Below are 22,011 nucleotides of genomic sequence, written 5' to 3'. Positions count from 1 at the left end.
ATGTTACCAAGCTTACAATAATCTTTACACTTTCAGCAAAAATGTGAACAGTATATTTAAATATATTAAAAAGAATTAAAAAAAAAACATTTCACAAAAAACATTTGTTGCCATACGAAAGTCTGTTAGCAATAAATGCCCACACCAGTATTTAAACATTGGTAAAAGTATAATGATCTGTACTAATAAATTATGCAACAAGAGGTAAACAAAATAAAATTACAATATAGCTATCAGTGTTCTTCTGTGGAGCCCAGGCAGCTCCAGCAAGCTTCATTTAGATGACTAATTAAGAAACTGATATTTTCAGAGCAACAAAAATAAAAGCTTTTATTTGTTCATTTGAATATAAAACAGGCGTTATCACAGATGTACAAAGCGTACTGGTGGTTTAACATACAAGAAGGTTGCTGTCCTTTGCACATAAAAATTTTTGTTTGAAACTGTGATTGGCTGAGTTACATGAATTTCTCTAACCAGTCACCACACTCTATGAAATAACGCTGCTAACATTCAACTGATAAAAGGGACAGTCTTCCCTTGGGTAAAGTGTCAAGCAGGATTAAATATATATAATAAACAAGCACCATGAGGAATCTGCTCCTGTTTGATTAGTTTTGTGTTTAAATGTTCATTGTGTACCCTCTTTCTGTGCATGTGCATCAAGTTGATTACATGGTTTTGTCTGACTTCAAAAGCACAAGGTCACAAGACAAACATTTTATACATTCTTATGAATGGTTTATCTACAGTACAATTTCTAATACAGAACAATCCTTCTTTATTGCTCAGTCTGATGGTACTTAAGTGTTTCCTTCCTTTTGCTTGCACAATAAAACTAGAAGCTCAGTTTATCATTTCTCTTAACTCAGAAGTTAACAACCACAGATGACAGGTTGCAGAAGAGATCTGTTATTAACTGCGTTCCACAACTGCATTGCAGTTCTTTTCCCTCTATGAATGGAAAGTTGGCTTGGTGAAGGTTAAAGTGATGCTTTAAATGACAGCTAAATTTGTTTTGCAGTACTGAGATCAGCAATAGCAGGACTTCACAAGTTAGTTCACACACTGCAATTATGTTTGTAATCAATCAGCATTTGGTCTGAAGCCTTACAACAACTTGCCATTAAGAACAGGTTTTTATTCTTTTTAGGGAGCAGAAAATGAGTCTGATGGAATAGAGGATTGATCTTTAGAGCATGAGTAGAAATATTCACAGGACAGTGAACTCTGAAAGGGCGGTCTGAAATAAAGCAAGTCTGACATGGTAAGGTGCTCTGTATTGTACATGCAGACTAAAATATCCCTACCTTTTAAAAAGATTTCAAACAACCAGCACTGATTCTGAGAAGCCAAACAAAACTATCACTACCAGGGCTCCGTTGCCGTACGTATTCTGCAAAGGCAGACAAAATATGTCCCTTAGACACGTTATAAAAATGACTGCATTTGTCCTGCAACAATCTTGGTCATGCATATCCCGTAATGAGAGCCAGCACATGAACATATTCTGGACAATAAGAAAAGCATTCTTGGACTGCTGCTGATAAATCCCACTCTTGATCACACACAGGTCAACTTGGTTACAAAGGAATGAAGAAACTATGAAGGCTACAAAGGAAGGAAGAAAAAAAAAAACAATGGAACTGGAAAGTGAAGGTCTCTTTTATTCAAAGGAGGTAAAATAAAGGCAGCTGTGATTCATGTTTTCCTACTCTTCACTGTCAGTGGCCGCAGATCTGAGACTATGGGTCATGATTCCTTAAAACAGGCAGTTCAGTTCCTCTGTTAGTTCACTTGGGGACTCGTTAGCAGATACACAATTTGTGCCAAATCCGTCGGAGTGACTACAGGCTATATTCCAGTAGGGAGAAAATTAAAGTCCAAAACAATAGTTTTCTACAAGTGTAAACTGGATGGGTTGGCCACCAACCTACATGGACCAGCTGAGAGGCATATTGATAACTCTGTGCAAATAACCACCAAAACTTTTCCTTATCACAACAAAAACATCAACTGAAATGATGAAAAAAATTGTGCAACAAAGTTATGCAGCTAGAAAACAGTGCTATTCTTCAACCTGCCTTTTCTAAAGTCTAACAAGTGTATGCACATGCCAGCACAAATATTTATTGTTGCCTCCATGGCAAAGAAAAAAAAAACTGTTGTAGTGCATTTTTAGTCTTAAATTCATCACACTGCCTTAAAGGCAGCAATAATTCCACTTGCTGGTATCTAGAGGACTTTTTAGACAGGGATACTTAGCAATCCAGGATTGCTTTCTCTCAAAAAATTTGTGAGTAACATTTGATTATCTACAGTGGGAGACACCATGCAAGTGACAAGTACTGCATTTTAAACTTTAAAATCTTTTGTCATTAGTGAATTTATATTTCATATATATATATTTGATGTGATACTATCCACTCAAGATAATACAACACTTTGTTTTTATATTAGCAAACATTACAAGAGTTTAATATTCTTGAATGTTTTTTCTCTTTTATACTTCTAAAGAGATCAAAATAAATTAAACGTTTTGTACATAATTACAGAAGAAGTAGTTAACTTATTTTATCTTTTTAGTTTAGTACAAAGATATTTGCAAGTTCTTTGCCGAAATACACCTTATTTATAAATTTCTTCCATTCTAACACTAACATCAAAGGCTCTTTAGCCTTTGTGCTTTCTGCCTCTCTGACAGAGAAAGCTGCTAAACCTCTAATTGGAAGGTGCTATTTTGGGTAGTTTCCTCGTACCTCTATGTAGTTTTCTAAGACGTGGGATCTAAAATGGCTTAAATTAGTAACGGATCTGTGTTTTTCAGCTTTTTATGACACATTAAAGACAAGTGAACAAAACAATTCTTTGTCATAGTATGTAAATTGTTAAAAAGAATCCACTTGGAGGGCAGAATAAAAAAATTAGCTACTTCAGCTTACTTAACGTAAAATACAAAGCCACATTTACTCAGAAAGCAGTATCATCCAATAAGCAAAAAAAAATCTAAAATGGGCTTTTCCAACCAACTGAAGGGCAGTACCCCATAGTCCTTCTGTGCTAAAATTTAGTGGTAAAAGAAAACATTTCACATTTTATTTCCTGCCAATCATGACTGCTTTGAAAAGTCATAATAGTAACAGTTCCATTCTGATGAGTGTCACCCTCTTATCTGCACATTTTTTAGTGGACACCAAAAAATTTTATACATCTATAGTCAAGTCCATGGAAGCCTTAAGATACAAGACTACATGTTGTAGGCCACATAGATGGGATCTAGCTGGTCTGCCAAGAATCCATCTCGTAGGTGCATACGTTGTTTCTCTCCACGGGAGTTGATAGGAATTACACCAATGTCCACCACCACCACCACCCCTACAATTAGATAGTGTTCTTCCAGGACCACATTGGTTACTAATGGAACCAGGTCCAAGGCTTCTTGCTCTGATCCATCCAGCTCAACTACGACAACCAATAAATTTGTCCAGGTAAACACCGCACTAGAACATAAGAAAAAATATTATTAGATGTTCAATTGGCCAGTTTTACACCAAGTCTAATCTTTTAACGTTTCATAGATTCATAGATGCTAGGGTCGGAAGGGACCTCAATAGATCATCGAGTCCAACCCCCTGCATAGGCAGGAAAGAGTGCTGAGTTCAGATGACCCCAGCTAGATGCTTATCTAACCTCCTCTTGAAGACCCCCAGGGTAGGGGAGAGCACCACCTCCCTTGGGAGCCCGTTCCAGACCTTGGCCACTCGAACTGTGAAGAAGTTCTTCCTAATGTCTAGTCTAAATCTGCGCTCTGCTAGCTTGTGGCCATTATTTCTTGTAACCCCCAGGGGCGCCTTGGTGAATAAAACCTCACCAATTCCCTTCTGTGCCCCTGTGATGAACTTATAGGCAGCCACAAGGTCGCCTCTCAACCTTCTCTTGCGGAGGCTGAAGAGGTCCAGGTGCCCCAGTCTCTCCTCGTAGGGCTTGGCCTGCAAGCCCTTAACCATACGAGCGGCCCTTCTCTGGACCCTCTCCAGGTTATCCACATCCCTCTTGAAGTGCGGCGCCCAAAACTGCATGCAGTACTCCAACTGCGGTCTGACCAGTGCCCAGTTTCCTTTACAATGGGTGCTTTAAAATGTGTTCTACTTCCTGGCTGTCTCTCTCACAATGTGACTAACACAGGTCATGAACAGTGATGGAGAACTCATTTGCAGGTAGAAACATAAATAGTTCGGTTGACTCTGCCTTTACTCAGTAGGCGTTGAGCTAAACCTCATTGAAACTAGAAGGCATAATTGCTGCCTCTTATTTAGGATGGTTGTAAGAAACAGCTGAACTTACTTGTGGAACTAGGAGGCTAAAATAATACATGTCACTACCCAGAAACAACATGGACCTATGAGTGGAAGGGTTTATCTCTGTATTATTTTGTGAAGCCTTCTATGTCTGCCGAAGATTGGGCCAAAACAAATCTCATGAGGTTCAACATGGACAATGCAAAGTCCTGGACTTAGGACAGAAGAATTCCATGTACCAGTACAGGCTTACTGGCTGGGCATACTGGGCTGCATTAGTAGGTGTGTTGCCAGTAGGTCACGGGAAGTGATTAGTCTCCTCTATTCAGCACTGGTGAGGCCACATCCGGAGTCCTGTGTTCCGTTTTGGGCCCCCCAAAAAGGATGTGGACAAACTAGAGAGGGTCCAGTGGAGGGCAACAAAAATGGTAAGGGGCTGGGGGACATGACTTATGAGGAAAGACTGAGGGAACTGGGCTTATTTAGTTTAGAGAAGAGGAGACAGAGGAGATTTAATAGCAGCCCTCAACTACCTGAAGGAGGGTTCAAAAGAGGATGGAGCTAGACTCTTCTCAGTGGTGGCAGATGACAGAACAAGGAGCAATGGTCTCAAGCTGCAGCAAGGGAAGTTTAGGTTAGATATTAGGAAGACTTCTCTCACTAGGAGGGTAGTAAAACACTGGAACAGGTTACCCACAGAGGTGGTGGAAGCTCCATCCTTGGAGGTTTTTACGATCCAGCTACACAAAGCTTTGACTGGGGTGATCTAGTTGGGGATGGTCCTGCTTTGAGCAGGGGTTTGGACTAGATGACCTCCTGAGGTCCTTCCAACCCTCATTTTCTGTTATTCTGTGATTCTAGGACTCACAAAATAGAACAGAAGATGAAAAAGGCAGCAGCAGGGAAATACCAGCTAGTCATACCAAACACTTGATACATGGCCCTGATAAAAGCTAACAGTGTTTGTCCTAACCATTGATTGGAAAAGTGGTTCAGTACTGTGAATAAAGCCATAGTATTCAGTCTGTTTCCTGCTGTATTTAGGGAAACAGAACTTTGTACATTATAAATGGATAGTTTTTCCTTCGGACTGGAACAGCCAGAATGACTGAGGTTTGGGTTACTTACTAGTTTTGGTTTAAGATTCATGTTTTTGCTTGCAACCTCCCCTCCTTTTATTGAAGAGGCAAGTGAAAGTGGCAAAATTAAGGGCGTCACCTTTTCCACCAGATCCGGGCCATGGAAAAGATTTAGCTTTCATATCTGGCATGTTCTTTGCACCACAATCACTGACTCATGGAATGCAGGGAAGGGCCCAATTCTACTTTCATTTATTACAGCTTTTTTAATAACAACACCACCCAACCTCCAAAGTTAAACCTTAAGTAGCTGCATTACTAAGGAACATTTTCAATGCAATCGTAAAAATTCCATGACATCTTTTTTCCCCCCAGCTAGTAAGTAAAAACTGATAATTGAGGTTAGGATGCTAGGGTCTCATTTCAAATACAACTATAAGGAGCCATTGCTGACACCTCTCCACACAATCAAAGATCATATTATATTTATACTTGATAGTGGAGTTGTACTTGCAGACATATGTGGGTGTGTGACTAGATTCCCTTCTAAAATTCTTGAGCTGAGAAAAATTAGAAGCCCAGGAAGGTTGCACATTAGGCAACTGCAAGAAAAGCCAAAGTTTTGAGTAGAAACTACTACCTCCAGAAAAGCAGCTGTATTCCACCGCGCTATATTTTGCAGGAATCGTAAATAAGTAGCTATAATACTCCAGTAGGAAGCGGGCTGCGATGATGTTCTTCAAATCATCCCACAACCTCATGAAGGTTTATATAGTCTGTCATTATGCACTGAGTGAAAAACCCTTTCCTTGCAAATTCCAGGAAAATACATGCTCTGTTCCTCATTCAAGGGGCAGAAGTTTAAATGAGGCAGCACTCCCTGTTAATCACATTACACACATACATAATTTGTGAAGGTATCTTGCATTATTAAAGCCATTTTTAAAAATATAAAGTTTGCTTACAACAATGCAAGACATCATAGTAAGACACTGAGATGGAAATGGATTGCAGTGCTACTCTTGTTCTCAAGATATGTTATTAGAGGTGCTTAGTATGGCTGTGCAAAGCCCATCGATTTGAAGGAGATTCGGCACGATTTGGTGGCCGAATCTCGGAATCCAAATCAAATTGGGAGACCAATTAAAAGGTGCGAATTGAATCGGAAGCCTCTGAATTGATTCGGAAAAGATTTGGTGCTGATTTAGAAATTTGGCCATAGACTAAACAGGCAGCAGTCTTCACCATGCTGGACACAGCTGCCTCCAGCTGGTAAGTCTGTTGTAGGGGGTGGAGAGGGGAGTTAAGGGGGGGCAGATCAACGCCCGCTGCTGGGCTGCGCTCTGCGGGGCGGGTAGACACAGGGCTGTGTTCTGGGTGGCCAGCCCCAGCCACAGCCTGGAGCACAGCTCTGGCTCCATCCACCCCACAGAGCACAGTGGAGTGAGGGCTATGGGAGGGCTGCAGCCACCATAAAATTCCCCATAACCCCTGCCACCGGCCCCTCTCCAATCTGGGTGCATGCATCCGCCTCCAAGCCCTGCCACTGTTCGCCCATCCAAGGCAAAGCCACAGCTTGTCTGGGAGGCGCAGAGAAGCTGGGCGAGCGGCGAGAGGGCATAGCCCCTGCTCATAGTACCTTCTGCCACCTGTCTGGAGTGCAGCCTGGCCCGGCCCACCCCACGCAGATCCGGGGGCACATGCCCTCCCAGACCCTAACCCTAACACCCTTCCCCTCCCCAAGGCCTAGGCCCCCCTGCCCTGGCTGGGCAGCTTGTCCCAGCCCCAGTCCCAATCCCTCCCTCACCGTGGGGGCGTTGATCTGCCCACCCGCCCACGCCCTTCCCTCCCCCCTCTGCCCACCACAACAGACTTACCAGCTGAAGGCAGCTGTGTCCAGCATTGAGGACTGCTGCCTGTTTAGTCTATGGCCAAATCTCCAGATCAGCTCTGAATCTTCTGATCCGAATTGGCCGAATCAAATCAGGACAGTGACTTGAATCACCGAATCGAACCACTGTCCCTCTGAATCAGTCAAATCCGAATCTGAAGCAAATACCTGCCGCTTCGCACAGGCCTAATGCTTAGCTATCTTATTCTGAAACCAGACAGAAGGCAGGGCAGCATAGGAGCTTAGGGTGCTTGTCGACATGTGGGATGCCTGCTCTGATGTGCTATAATCACATCAGATTTGGAGCAAACTTGAATAATTAGCATGCTTCAGCAGCCTTGGCATCTTGTGTATTCAGTGTCCCCATGCTTCAAAATGGTGCCAGGGGCACTTTAACTAATGCTAGTTCAACAAGCTTTAGTTAAAGCACCCCCACTGCCATTTTGAAGTGCAGGACACTAAATATATGAGATGCTGCAGGCACTTTAATTAGAGCGGCTCCAGAGAGCCACTCTAAAGCACCCTCCCTCCCGCAGCCCTGGAGCATGTGTAAAGATGCCCTTAGAAACTAATTGGTTTAGAGTCATAAGCTTTTGTAGGCAACAGATGCTATCCGACAAAGTAGGCTGTTGCCTATGAAACCTTAGGCCTCTCTGAACCACTAAGGTGACCCCCTACTCTGGCTTCTGTAAGACATGTTAAAATAGAGATGCCCACAGTAGGATTTTAAATTACTTGAATATGTCAAAGGGAAAAAGAGACATTTCAAAATAACCAGAGAAATTGTCTACTAATAAATGTTGGACAATTGTGTTATGAACCAAATCCCAAGTGGCACCTCCTGAAAAGCATCCAAGCCAGCACAGAAAAAATTAGGATGAAGTGTGAAAACAGCTTTATGGATTGGGCATAAACATACCCTTTTATTTAAACTATTTGTAAGAAATCACTCAATTTCCCTATGGATCCAGGCAGTTGAAACAATAACAGCTTTCACCTGAAGTATGTGATATGTAATAATGACCCAAGTAAGATAGGGCATGTCTGCACATGCACATTTACTATGCAGTAATTTAGGTTACTGTGCAGTAACCAAAAATTACTGTGCAGTATGGTATGGGCACGCATCTACATCTGCATGCCTGTACTGCACAGTAACTATGGTGACTTGTGCTGACTTGGGTGTAAATTTGATACCTGCATCATGCAAGCATCAAATTTACTCCCAATTAGTTACTGCACAATAACACACGCCTAGTTGCCTTACTGCGCAGTAACACTGCGTGTATGGACTGACTTTAGTTACTGCGCAGTAAATGCACCCATAATGGGCAAGATATGTATGAACAGAAGGGTGTTATGACTATTGTTTTGGTGAAAGTATGTGTGTCTGTGAAGAACAGGCAGAAAGACAAGAGTAGCTGTGAAAGAAATAGGCAAAAAAAAGCCAAAGGTAGTAAAAACAAAGCACTCAGTGCCCCTGAGAAAAGCTAAGAGCTTTTAGGCAGATCACTGGTTTGGACTTGTAAGCAAAAATACAGATTTCAGTTGTTCAAGGTTAAGAAGACTGTTTATCTACCCTTTTTCCTTCCAAAAGAACGCTGCATCATTTATATGCATCACTGACCTACAATCAAATCCCCTACAATCCTGACCTTTGTACTTGCAACCTTTGTGTACATGCAACAAAAATACCAAGTCAGAATTTCAGTCAAATTTTTGTTCATATATTCTAGTGCATTTAACACTTTTGGTCCTTTATTTACTTTATTTGAATCTCCAGGAATTTGTAAGGCTAACAGCAGGTCAAGGTTTTTATCTGTTGTTATCAATTTATGTTCATGGGAAAAAAAACTACCTCCTAAAATTGAACTTGAAAATGTGAGGTTGATTTATATGCAGGGTTGCAAGAAAGAAATACCTGATTCTATCATTGATTTCTCCTCCATACAGGGGAGGAAAACGTTCACAAAACAACTTGCAAGACCTCAAATTTTAGCTAACTGCTTGGGTCAGAAAAGGCTAACAGTATTTATGTAATATTTTTCAACAATCTATTTCCATAACTATTCTAGGTAGAGTTAGGGTGCTAGTAATTATTGGGGTTTACCTCTGTAGTTTGTTATAAGAATGGACCCTTAACCCAAAGTCTTGCATTTTAGTTTGCTGGGGAGTTCTATTTTTCCTTCTCAGATTGCTGAGGCAGTGCATACTCAAAAATTTTGTCTTCAACCTTGAAGGTGTGTGTGTAGGAATTTCCATTCATACAAAATGATCTAGTGTCTTCCTGAGAGGAACTGTTTTCCTGGGAGATTCAAAAGAGAGAACATGTCTGATGCAGCGGTCTTCAAGAGGTCCATAAAATACCTCTTTGGCTTGATTGTAGGATTTGGGGAATCTGAAAGCCTAAGTGCATTGACTGACAACGTGTGTGGGATTGCCCTAAAATGGTTATGCCACCAGTTCAGGATGCAGCATGTGTGTAGAATAATCTTCTGTGTGGTGTGGCTCATTATGGTGCTGCTGGCACAGTAATGGAAAGTATGGAGTTCATGAAAGTAATACAACTGTAGCCCCATTTAAGGATTTTGGCCCGACAAACTTCACTGGCCTTCTCTTAAGTGGCATTTAAGGTCTCAAAGCATCTTGCCTACTTCCTAATTTTACTTTCCTAATTTTGTTGCTTGAAGAAAACAATCTGTTTTAAGGTAATAACATTTCCAAAGTGCTGGGTAAATGAAAGAGAATGGATGAGGGCATGGATGAAACTAAGCCATAAGCTTTTTTCAAGACATGGCTCAAGCCCATAATTAGCCTTTGTCATCGGAAGCAGGTTCCATATCGTTTTACCCAAGCCGAAGGCTGACAGCAGCTTCCTGTGAGCAGGGGGTTGGTGAGAATTATCTCAACCATTCGTCACTGGATTCTTTTAAGAAATGGTAACTTTAAGTAAGATATTCCATATGATCCGGAGGCCAGAAACAGGAAGTGAACCATACTGACATTCATTCAAGGTATACGTAACATTTATTTGGTTTAAAAGTTTCAAAGGTAGTGCCTGCAGCACTATAAGCAAAAGCTGCTCACTGTAAAAGGCAGAAGGGACTGGGTGGTCTCTTGGACCATCCACATAATCTTTCACATCCTAGTTAGTTCCCTAGACCACCTAGGAGAAAGCACTGGCTATACCATCCTGAGTGGTCTGCAACTGCCCTTGCCGATGTCTTTGCTTGACCAGACCTTCACCTATATCTAGTAACTGCAGACATGCGAGTCAAAGATGACAAAGTCATGAAAAATATTATTTATCCTTTTTTCTGTTTTCTGTTTCTCTGGAGAGAAGGATTCCTCCTAGTTCCATTAGGTATAAATGTGCAGATTGAAGATGTGTTTGGATTTCTCCTAGGGAAACAACGCCATTAATAATTTCCTAGATGTAAACCCTGAGTCTGCCTCTTAATCAGTGAAATACCTCCTCAGCTCTCACCGGCAGGGCTGGCCCACAATTTTTTAAGGACCCCTGTAAGAAATAGTTTTGGGGCCCCCCCGATGTGAAGAAGCTGGCGGTGGAGGGAAGGGGTAGCGAGCAGCCGGAAGTGAAACCGGCAGCATCAGTGGCAGGGGGTGGGGCGGGTGATGGCGAGTGGCCAGATGTAGGGGACCTTGGCTGCGGGACCCCCTGCGGGCACACGTTTCACAGGATAGGGCAGGATGGCCCTGCTCACAGGAAACATTATCTGAGGTTGTCTATTATGAGCAGTATGAATTGCTTGGTAATGACCTGCATCCTGAGATCACGTGGTAAACTCACATGTTCTATGTTGAGGAATAAGTAGGGGAGAATATTAACTACTACAATAGTAAAATTTAAGAAGAAATTGTGGTGTAACTTTGAGGGGGTGAACAAAGAGATCATGATAGTTTCTGTACTTCCTTAAGACTACCCAAGTGAAGTTTACTGCTCTGGGCAATCTTCCTTACTCACAGTCAAAAACTGAAACGGATGGTCATGTCCTATACCAGCTAAATTGATTTTGCCATTGAGACAAACTCTCTTGGTTGAGGCAGGGAGACAGCCCTTAAATTAAAGCCGAACAGCTACCTGCTACAATTTCCTGAAGCAGGATTAATGAAAAGCAATTCATTCTTGTGTCAACCTCATGATTCGATTATCTGCTGGATTAGCCTAATGATTTAATAAATTGATGATCTGAGCTAATATCATAATTAACCCATTGATCAACTGATTTGGTTTCAATTGTGACCGTGGCTTAATCACCATATTGTTTTATTTTTAATTAGATTAATGAAGTTATAGTAGTTTTGGCCTTTATGACAGGCTTGTTTAATCTTAATACATGTTTGATTATGCTTGCTCAGTGAAACCCTGAGAAAACATACAGATCCACTATTTTGTTCCCTTCTGATTGCCACATAGGACCAGAACTAGGAGGAATAAGCTAAATTACCAAAGTTCCTTGAGAGCAACTTGGTCCTCTCCTTAAATAAAACTACCTTATCCTTCTCACATCATTTTTTTTTTTAAACATAAACCATGTTGTATGTAATTTAAAGCAGAAAGAAAGAGTTTGTCCTGCTTAAAGGTGTTTATGCCAGGTTCCAGGCTGTTACTTAGGATGGAGTTACAAATTCTATGAACGTATTGACCACAACTTTTCCTGAATTGACTGCACCAGCCAAGCAAAGCCACAGATAAATCTCATGACAAACTCAGGGCGTCACACCACTTACCATTCCGTGATGCTCTTGTGTGCTCTAATTACTGAGGTCTCAATGTCAATGGGATGATACCTCATCCCTCGCAATTCCATGGCTTCATCCAATGCACCCACAACATAAAGTGCATCATGCCGCTCTAGTCACAAAAAGGAGACAAGAAATTACTTTACTATGCAACATAAATTATAGGAATATGCATAGTCATCTAGCAGTATATTAACAGTGACAGTAATGCGTATTCCGGAATATCAAGGGTGCTAACGTACTTGTAAGCTTATATAAATACACTACTACCAAAATGGAATATAAGGTGAAGGGTGGGTTCACAACTATTTTACGCCAAGTACAATGTACACCAAGTGAGGGAGGGGTAGTTTTAGTTCAAAGACATCCTATTTTATGAAGTGTTCCTGAAGAGCAGACAGAAACTTGCTTTTTGGGTTTCACAGTCAGGTTTATTCTATTTATTTTCATCATAAGGATAAAGGGTGAAACTGGCCCTTCTGGATTTGAACGTGCCCTTACAGCAGCTTTAAGTATTTCACTGTGATGCTGAAAGCACCAAGTATTTAACTGTGATGCACATGTTGCAAGTCTGCTCCTGATACCTAATCACTGATTAAGACAAATCATAGCCATCGAGGAGCAATCCTTTTGTAGAACAATTCTTGTCAACTGGGGGGGGAGATTTCTTTGGGGATTTTAGACTTATAATAAAACTACTGCATTTTATTCATGGAGGATATATATCATTTAATAAACTGAAGTTCAGATAAATGGTGATTTACATTAATTCAGAGATTTAAACAGAGAAGTGTCATATTGTGGCAATAAAGCACAACTGCATTAGCCAGAATAAAGTTGTCTCCCAGGTGCTGTGTGAAATGGAGACTAGTCTCTCGGAAAAGGAGCTGAGAAATGGAAAAGAGGGGAGATTTAGTGATAGCTTCTTCATGGGGAGATTTATTCCATTTGCAAATTATGACTAAAAAGTGAAATTACTATCCTTGTGGAATAATGTCTCCTGCTGCTCCTGGGACTATTTCTTAATGACATTTTCCTTGCTAAAAAAAAAAAAAAATAAAAAAAATTCTAAAATGAGAAAATCCTACAAAATTGTTTCACAAGATTAAATGCCTTTAGGAGATTGTATTATAAGAAAGTGGACAATATCCTTAATGCCTAGTAATTATTAACATGCTTTCAGACTCCTGTCAAATTCAGCTCGACTCAATAGCTCCTATTCAAGAAGATTACCCTGGTTCTCACAGTGACATTGCAAACACCGCTGATTCACTAGGCATGATGCTGGCAAACTCATCTACCATCTCAGCCAGCCTCTGCTTAGAGTCCCAATTTCACAACAGCCATAATAATTCAGATTATTTCAGCCACATGAATATTTATGCCCTATAGTATTTGTTTGCTTATATATACACGCCAGACAGGGAATATCATTAGCACTTAGAAAGACCCAGTGCTTCCCTGATAGAAACAAAATAATGGTAACTTGTACCTTTATTTCACAGATTCACAGAAGTTTAGGGCTGGAAGGGACCTCATGAAATCATCGGGTCCAGCCTCCCTGCTTTGGGCAGGAAGGACTGCTGGGGTCAAATAACCCCAGCAAGGAGTCTCCTTTTCTAGTTATAGCTTATATTAAGTTTTAAGGAGTTGCCCCTGAATTATTAACAAACTGGCTCCAAAACAAGAAGAAATGATACTAGTAACTTCTTCAGAATAACTGTGCCGTAACAGTAGGAGTAATAAATGAAGGTGTCTCCTTCATGCAGTCCTACAACAACTCTGGAAAATGTTTTTTCTAAGAATATTTTGAACCTTTCAAACGAAAGCACTTGTGGCACGTCAAGAGGTCCCTTCCTCTCAGAATCCATCGCCTATGTCAACAGCATAGGAGAGCGGGGATGTAACAAAAGGAATATAACCTAGCTGCCATGACTGTCAGCCCTCTTGATTCACCCTCTTGTTTCTTAGCATTCATTTTGAAAATGCTTCTTCAGAGGCTTTTAGTCCTCACAGAATGGGGATATTTGATGTTAAAAGCTAGTAACACACAGCAGGTCATGTCTGAAAAGCTTATACAATATATTTATTTTTTTATAGCTATGAACAAAGACAATTTAGGAAAAGAAATAGTATTTTTACCTCCATTTGCATCAGTCAGTTCTGTTCTTCTCAGAAACCCCAAATAGCCAGTCCGAGCCCAAACAGTTTGTGTGTCGCCAAAACTGAGTCTTGAATTAAAGTGATCTGACTGCAGAGACTCATCTCCATATATGGTAAAATACCCACTGGCATTATGGGCACTGTGAACCCATATCTACATGAAAAGTAATTATACTGTCATTAAAGTACCTATCCAAGGAAGAGCATTATTGACAACTCTTGCTGCTTATATTCTAATCACAATTAGAAAGAATTAAGTATTTCTATACTGCCCTTTAAGAAGCTGATTTCCGATACAAATATCCCATTTCATGCTTATTTGGGGGCCAAATCCTGCATCTGTGCATGGTCTCACTCAAGTCCGAGGGTGAGGTTCCACACTGTGCCTGCTGAAGGTGCAGCACAGAAATGACAGTCCAGAGTTAGGGCCTGCCTAATCTTTGCAGCAGTCTCCTGGACTTCAGCTGCTTTGTGGCTTGCAAAGCATCTTGCATAAGTAAGCCAGTTCTGCAGACTTGAGTAAGTTATTTCAGTCTTCTAGGATTCCCCTGGAGGGAACTGTCCTATCCAAAATTTTCACAGCTCTATAGGTTTGCCCTTGATGTGCCCTCTCTTTCTCTGCAAGCTCTTTACATCCTGTGTCACACCTTGTGATGAGAGGGTGTCCTCTGACATTAGTCTTATGATGTTTTCTGTAGCATCTGTGCTGGAGAAAATTTGTCCCCAACTTATTTCAAGGCTTTTAAAGAATGCTTATGCCAAGTAAAAGGGCTGGAAGACGTATGGGACTTTTAGGGCAAGTGAGACAGGAGGACTTTGTCCCTTAATCAACCAATACTTCTTATTATTTACAAGGCAATTTTCATTTTCAAAACTTTAAAATTAGCCTTGCAGCCATTGCAGGAGCTAGTGTAAGAAACACTAACCCATGCAAGTTAACTTCAGTAGAAAAAGAAATATGAAGGAGACATTGACAATACCTTTAATAAAATACGCTGAGCTCCACCATTAGCAAAGAGCATGGATATTTGGTGAACTCTGAAGGATTATAAATCTCAGGAGGTACACTTTTCTTGACCAGCTTCGTGGTTGAGACAGACTTAGATTAAAGTTTTTAAATGCAGTACAATTTTCTTCAGGTGACCTGCACTGCATTTGAAAGCCTGTTTAAGTCCATCCCAAACATACAGCTGATCCAGTAAAAGATACCGCCCATAAAAATCTTTGCCTCTGGCATATTACCTGGACCGTCCTAACTGTACCATCATGTCAATGCTGCCAAGAGGCACACTATCATTTTAACCAGGACCAAAAAAATTCTTCATGTTGTTTAATGAAATCTTTATTTGCCCATTGACAATAAAACATTTGATGTTCAATTTTATTATTCCATAAACATAAAATAAGCAGGAAACATCCAGCTAAATGAGATTTATGAGAATATTTTGGTCCAGCAGAGCACAGCAATCATAAGCATAATATGTTGATGCAGTAATATTCAATAAAGAAACACTTTTCATGTAAGGTTTTATCAGAAGTAATGAGATAATTAAAAATAGAAAATGTGAAGAGGAACAGCAGGTGTACTCTTCTAATTTTCAAGCATGACAAGAGAAGGTTCTTAGTAGGGATAGAAGTTTTGTGGGGTAATTTCATACCATAGGAAGTTGCATGCTGTATAAAATTTCCTTAACCTGGCATTTTTTATATTTATTTTGGGAAGATACAAATAGAGAGGGAAAAGGTTTTTATTTCTATAATGTAGTGCAGAACAGACTAAGGAACAATTATGATGACTCACCTCACCAAGATGAGAGTCTCCTAAGGGTCCCTTTGTTTCTGGATTAGCAATAATGATACGAACTCCAGGGAGGATCTATTGGAAGGCAAAAATGAGTCAGATACCATGAAAAACAGATGAAGCACATATCTGTTTATGCAACCATATAATGATATTTGTCCCCAGAGCCTGTTAGATGACTCTCTGAGAAATCTTAAAATAATTAAGTAACCATTTTACTTAACAAATGAAAATAGCCACTTGTGATAGATTACCTAATTGGAGTCTGTTACAGATTATTATCAGTACAATTTTTGAGAAAAATCCCTTATCTTCTCTATCAGTTGAGAGAATCCAGCTATGGAATAAACTTCCAGGAGCTCGGGTGATCCAATACGGCCATTTTTATGAAGTACTGGAAAACTACCTTTTTAAAAAAAAAAGGTCGTCCTACCATATGAAATATACTCAAAGCATAGAGACTCATTTCCACTGTAAAAGTTTTCCAACAAGAAAATGGAATAATACTTTATAGAAAAATAAGTACCAAACCCTCTAGCCCCAAAAGAGATTGCACTTTGAAAAGAAAAAGAAAAGAAGCAGCAAATGCCTCATAAAATCTAGTAAGGGTTTTGCTATTGCTGGTGGTTTTATAGGCACCCAAGGCTCAATCCACTTTGGTTTTGAGACACCTAAATGGAATGTAGACAGAATTTAAGTTTCAAAGGATTAGGCTTTCATCCACAAGCCACCAAATTCAGTAGGTTCCAGCAGCGATCACTGGGCTCAATAAAGATAGCCAGGCATGAATAAGAATTAAACAACAATTTTTTATTACTACAGTCCCCAAGTTCAGGAACACCTCCACTTGGAACTACCAAGTTCTCAATGCATCTGGACTTGGGCTTTTAAGCGTAGTAAGAAATAATTAAGTTTGACCACCTAGATGCTTTCCCTCTAACTCAGCTCCACTGTGATTCAGTTTGGTGCTGGAGGGACTTGGTATAGTATGCATGCTTTAAGCACACCTCACTTGCATCACTCGTGCTGAATTCAGTTCAAATTCAGCATGGCCACCCTTGTCCAACAGACTAGTGGTTTGAGCACTCGCTCAGGAGAGGGAATGTGTGGTTCTAGGCCCTCACTCAAACTCACACGTCCCACCTCCCATGGCACTGCCCTAATCAGGAAGCTATAGAAGTGAGTAGGGAAGTTCAGCTCTTGTTGACATTGGGTCACTGGGCAGCCGAGAACGCAAGTCCTGGGGCCAGAAGGAGAATAAACAAAGGGAAGCCTGCCTCTGCCCATTGGCTGTAGCCCTCCCATGCTAAGGAGGAGGTTAGGTTCAGGTTCCAGCTTCCAGGACACATTATACATTTTACGCTTGACAGTCATACATTAAAAAAAGAAATTCCCCTGGGAACATAAGGATCCTCAGTGCCTAATTGTATTGCTGTCCTGCAGTGAGGGTCTGAGAACTGGAGATGAGAACCAGGGATTCTGCACTGGGGTGCCACGCTGCTGCTGCCGCTCCCACCGGGGGATCAAATGGCCTGTTTCAACGAGGCACATTGGAGGCAAACCGAGAAGCAGCTGCAGCAGAAAGGCACCTCGTTACACTATGTTGGAAGGCGCACTGTTTCTGCTGCAGCTCTTCATGGTTCGGCTCCAACATGCCTCTTGGACACAGAGGTGCAGGGCAGTTCTACCTTCTGGCAGTGGCTTCCATCTCCAGGCCACCACCCCCATGAGGTGACACTGCTTCACGTCACTATTTCCAGGAGGCTGTCAGAGCCGGAACAGTTCCACCTGCCTTGCCGGCCTCTGCTTCCAAGAGGTGCATGGTCAGACTGGGAAGGCCTGTGGCAAGAGCATGTGCTTTGGCCAGTTCTGCTTCTGGCTCTGCAGGAGCCATGCAGTACAGTTCTATCTGTCTGTGGAAGTGGGGTGAATATAATTAAAACAACCTAATGAACCAATAATAAATTCATAATATCATTTTTAAATGGGGTGCCACTGTATTTTGAAAAGTGAAAGAGGGGTGCCATGAGCCTAAGAAGGTTGAGAACCACTGGACCAGAGCTTGAGTGTCAGGATACTTAATATAAACGCCTCCCAAACCAATTTTTAAAAATAATTAATATAGACGATGGGTTCAGTTTCTCTCACAATACTTACTTTTCCTGATTCCATTAAGGGCAAACTATGAGGAGATCCTCTTTCTACTAAACGAACTCTGAAATGGAATAAAAAAGATGAGACTTAATGACTAAACACCAACTACTGGTTAAAAGCCATGGTTATAGCAGGTAGTTTATAACTAACCATTACCCGCCAGTTTGCCCCCATTATGTATCTTCAGTGGAGAGGGTTTGGCAAACATTTCAATAATCAACACACTGGTTTAATGGAAAAGAAGCCTGGTTATACTCTAGGAGCGACTTTTATTTCAGGTGAGACATTTATGCTGGAAGGTGCACTGTTTCTTCTGCAGCTCTTTATTCCTGTAAATGTTACATTCCTTGGCAAGCGACTCGTTTTCCCACTCGTCACCAGTAAGGAACCTGGGAGCTGGTGGGTGGAATTCCCTTCCTTACCCTTGCAGAGTACTGTAGTGGTCTGCTTTGTGATGTACAAAAAGGCTCAGCCTACAGAGCAAACACCTGCTGAAGAAGTCTTGAGCGTGAATGTACACTTAAGGAGGCTGAGTGGAGTCCCTAACAAGCCAACTAAACTTTAAACTCTTTTGTGTGGCAGAGTAAAGGGGCTGTAGACTAGGGAAAATCATGGCTGAGCTTCTCTTTCTGTGATTCCTCATTAGGTCCCTTGACAGGAGGTGAGCTACCTGCTCTTCAGCTTGCTCCATATATCCTGCCCTGCCTCAATAGTGTATGAACAAAGAAAGAAAGAGCTCAGCATATAGTCTTACTAGAAGAAAAGTAAAGCTTGGAAAGTTCAGCTGCTGCAAGGAAAGGGGGGAGCAGGGGAGGAGACTGCTAACTGTTACTGCAATAAAAATCGCCTGTCAAAAGCTAGGATTGCAATGCACAAGGCAGGAGAGCTGAACTGTTGCTTTGTTCACAGCCCTGGAGGCAGAGAATCGGCTGTTCATGTGGAAGGGGCACAGCAGGACCCTGGAGCCCTGTCTAGTATTTAGAACAAGTGAGATGCAGCTCAACTGCTTTCAGCTGGAGCACAGGCAAAGGTTCTGAAATTCAGGTCCGTCTATCCAAGCCTTTGTCACTTTGAAGTTAAACGACTATAGTGTGCCCTGCTTGGAGCTATACCTGGAGACTGAACAGTAGCTGAAATTATGCAGGTGCAGCATGTACTCTTAAGAAGCAGTGGGTTGAGCAAAATACATTTTCCATCATTCACCTGGTCCACATAAAGCCACCAGGTGGTTTCTATTGTGCTTTTTTAACCTAAAATAGACTAATTGTCATAATGTGGTTCTCAAAGAGAGAAACCTGCCCTCCCAGAACACTGCTGCAGTTGCAGCAATTGAATTACTCTTATTAGGGAAATACAGCACTGCCTAGTGGGTACGGTACTAGCCTGCGTTTCTCCATCATATCCTTTATTACATCTATTTAAATGTTAAGACCTTTGAGTGTAAATTTGTATAATACATAACAGAATGGATTTCCAGCATAGTTGAGAGCTGAAGGCATGACTGTACTTTGTAACTACTGCAATACTAACAAATATTAAAAACACAGATAAGGCCTTTTCCTTTATCTCCAGTAAACTATTATACAAATTTTGCAAAGTGCACTCTTCAGAGCCACCACTAATCTACTACCTGTCACACCTCTGAGGAACTCAGAGGGTGTTAAGTGATAATCAAATTAAGGGTTTATCAGTGCCATGCAGAGGTACTGGAGGCAAGACAGCCCCCTTAGAACGCTGCGTTGCCAGGCTAGCATATGCTGCTTCTCAGCTGTGCTACTTAGCCTGGGCAAAGCACAGTATTACTACAGTGATAGCACTTCTGGTACCCAGCACAGCCTACATCCTCACAGTTTTGCATTGTGCCATGTAGATATACCTATCATATAAATGAATAAAAATAAACTACCTCCAATATGCATTACAGGGGAGTTTATACCTCACATTCAAAATCCTTTGAACTACCTAGGAACCTCTTAGTTGTCTGCTATGCTGTTTTGCAAAGGAAAAAAAATCAATATCCAATGCATGATAGCTTCAGGTCTAACAGAAACATAATAGAGGTCTCGTAATTTATTACTAAATAGGCAGAGCTTTTGATTTGCTAAAAATAACCACCAGAAACACTGAAGACCACTCTATATAGACTGCCTAGGTAAGATTTTCTTAGAGCAGTTCCAGTTTTCATCCAAATTTAAGCTTCCCACTCCTGCCACTACTCTACATTTCAAATATTGATGGATAATTCTCAGTTTGAGGTGAAACAATTCCTACCCCCTCAGTTCAGACACAGGTAGCAAAGATTTCCTGACAGTGAATAGTGAATACAGTACGTGTAGAAGTTTGCAATTTCTGACTTATCTATGGTGTCAGACTAAGTACAAACACCTGTTTAGGCTATTATATTAACAAACATTTTATTTAGCACAGCCAGATATCTTAATACCTACTCCACTATCTGTGCAATACTTAGGATCATAGGAAAGTAAGGCTGGAAGGCAGCTCACAAGGTCATCTAGTCCAGCCCCCTGCTCAAGGCAGGGTCATCCCCGACTAAACTATCCCAGCCACATGTCTGTCTAACCTGCTTCTGAAAGCTTCCAAGGATGGAGATTCCACAACTTTTCTGGGTAGCCTGTTTCAATGCCTGAACACTCTCATACTCAGAAAGTTACTCCTAATTTCCAACCTGAATTTCTCTTGCTGAAGCCTGAGGCTGCTGCTCCCAGTTGTATCCTGTAAGGCCACGAAGAAAAACCCATCTCCATCCCCTCTGTAAACACTCTTCAGGTATTTGAAGACTTATCAAATCCCACCCTCAGATTTCTCTTCTCCAAACTAAATAATCTTAGGTCTTTCCTCATAAATTAAGCTCCCCAGGGCTCTGATCATTTCTGTCCACATCCTTCTTGAAATGTGGGGCCCAAAACTGGACACAGCTCTCCAGGTGAGACTTCACCAGTGCTGAATACAGCAGAAGCAGCACTTCCCTTGATTTGCAAGAGGCATGCCTGTCAAGACAACCCAGGATGCTGCTGGGTTTTTTGTTTTTGTTTTTTCTGCAACAATAGCATACTGTCAGCTTGACCATTATGGGCCACCATAACCCCCAGGTCCTTCTCTGCAATACTGAAGTTACACCCTAGCCAGTCATTCTCCACTCTGTATTTGTGCATGCGGTTATTCTGTCCCAGGTGTAGGACTTTGCACCTGTTCTTGTTGAATCTCACTCCATTTATTGTAGACCACTTCTCCAGTCTATCCAAGTTATTCTGGAGATCCTAGCCCTACCAGCTGGAGTATCTGCAAGATGGTGTCCATCCAAATTGGTGTCATCCACAAAGTTAAGTGTGCACTTGATCCCATTATCCAAATGAAGATATTAAACAATAACAGGGGACAGGGCAAATCCCTGGGGAACCCCATTTGATACTTCCTCCCAACTAGACTGATTACTCACTGAGTACGATAATCCAATCGGTTATCTATCCACCTTACAGTACTTTCATCTAGTTTGTATTTTCTTAGCTTGTTAATGAGAATGTCAAAAGCCTTGCTCAAGTCAAGGGATATCGTTATTCACTGTTCTCCCCTCATCCACAAAGCCTGTCACCTTATCATAGAAGGAAATCTGGTTGGTAAAGCACGACTTGCTGTTGATGAATCCATGCTGGCTACTCCTGAACACCTAGCTCTCCTTTAGGTGCTTCACAATAGATCCCACGAAGCCCTGCTCCCAGCCTGTCCCCAGCCCCTGTGCCACGCTTGGGGAGTGGGGGCTGGGAGCTCCCTGCTGCCAGGGCAAGGGGACATTGTCCCCACCCAGGCACGCAAAGCAGGGGCCAGGGAACTTGTTCCCTGCCT

The 22,011-nt window shown here is 41.5% G+C and overlaps 1 protein-coding gene across 10 annotated transcripts in view; it reads right to left on the bottom strand.

Annotated features, from left to right (window-relative positions):
- Positions 1–303: 303 nt before the first annotated feature.
- The window catches only part of DIP2C (disco interacting protein 2 homolog C), a 464,954-nt gene continuing 443,246 nt past the window's right edge, over positions 304–22,011 (bottom strand). For all 10 annotated transcript variants that reach the window (XM_059729168.1, XM_059729169.1, XM_019498679.2 and 7 more), the window contains 5 exons: positions 18,154–18,211; positions 15,997–16,071; positions 14,175–14,349; positions 12,021–12,144; positions 304–3,500 (listed from right to left, as the gene is read on the bottom strand). In XM_059729168.1, the coding sequence (XP_059585151.1) occupies positions 3,248–3,500; positions 12,021–12,144; positions 14,175–14,349; positions 15,997–16,071; positions 18,154–18,211 (685 nt within the window). In that variant the 3' untranslated portion in view covers positions 304–3,247. The remainder of the gene's footprint in view (positions 3,501–12,020; positions 12,145–14,174; positions 14,350–15,996; positions 16,072–18,153; positions 18,212–22,011) is intronic.

Source organism: Alligator mississippiensis, chromosome 5, assembly GCF_030867095.1.
Source record: "Alligator mississippiensis isolate rAllMis1 chromosome 5, rAllMis1, whole genome shotgun sequence".
NCBI classification, from domain to species: Eukaryota; Metazoa; Chordata; order Crocodylia; family Alligatoridae; genus Alligator; species Alligator mississippiensis.
Note: the sequence above shows the minus strand (reverse complement) of the source record. Positions and strands in the feature narration are given on the sequence as shown.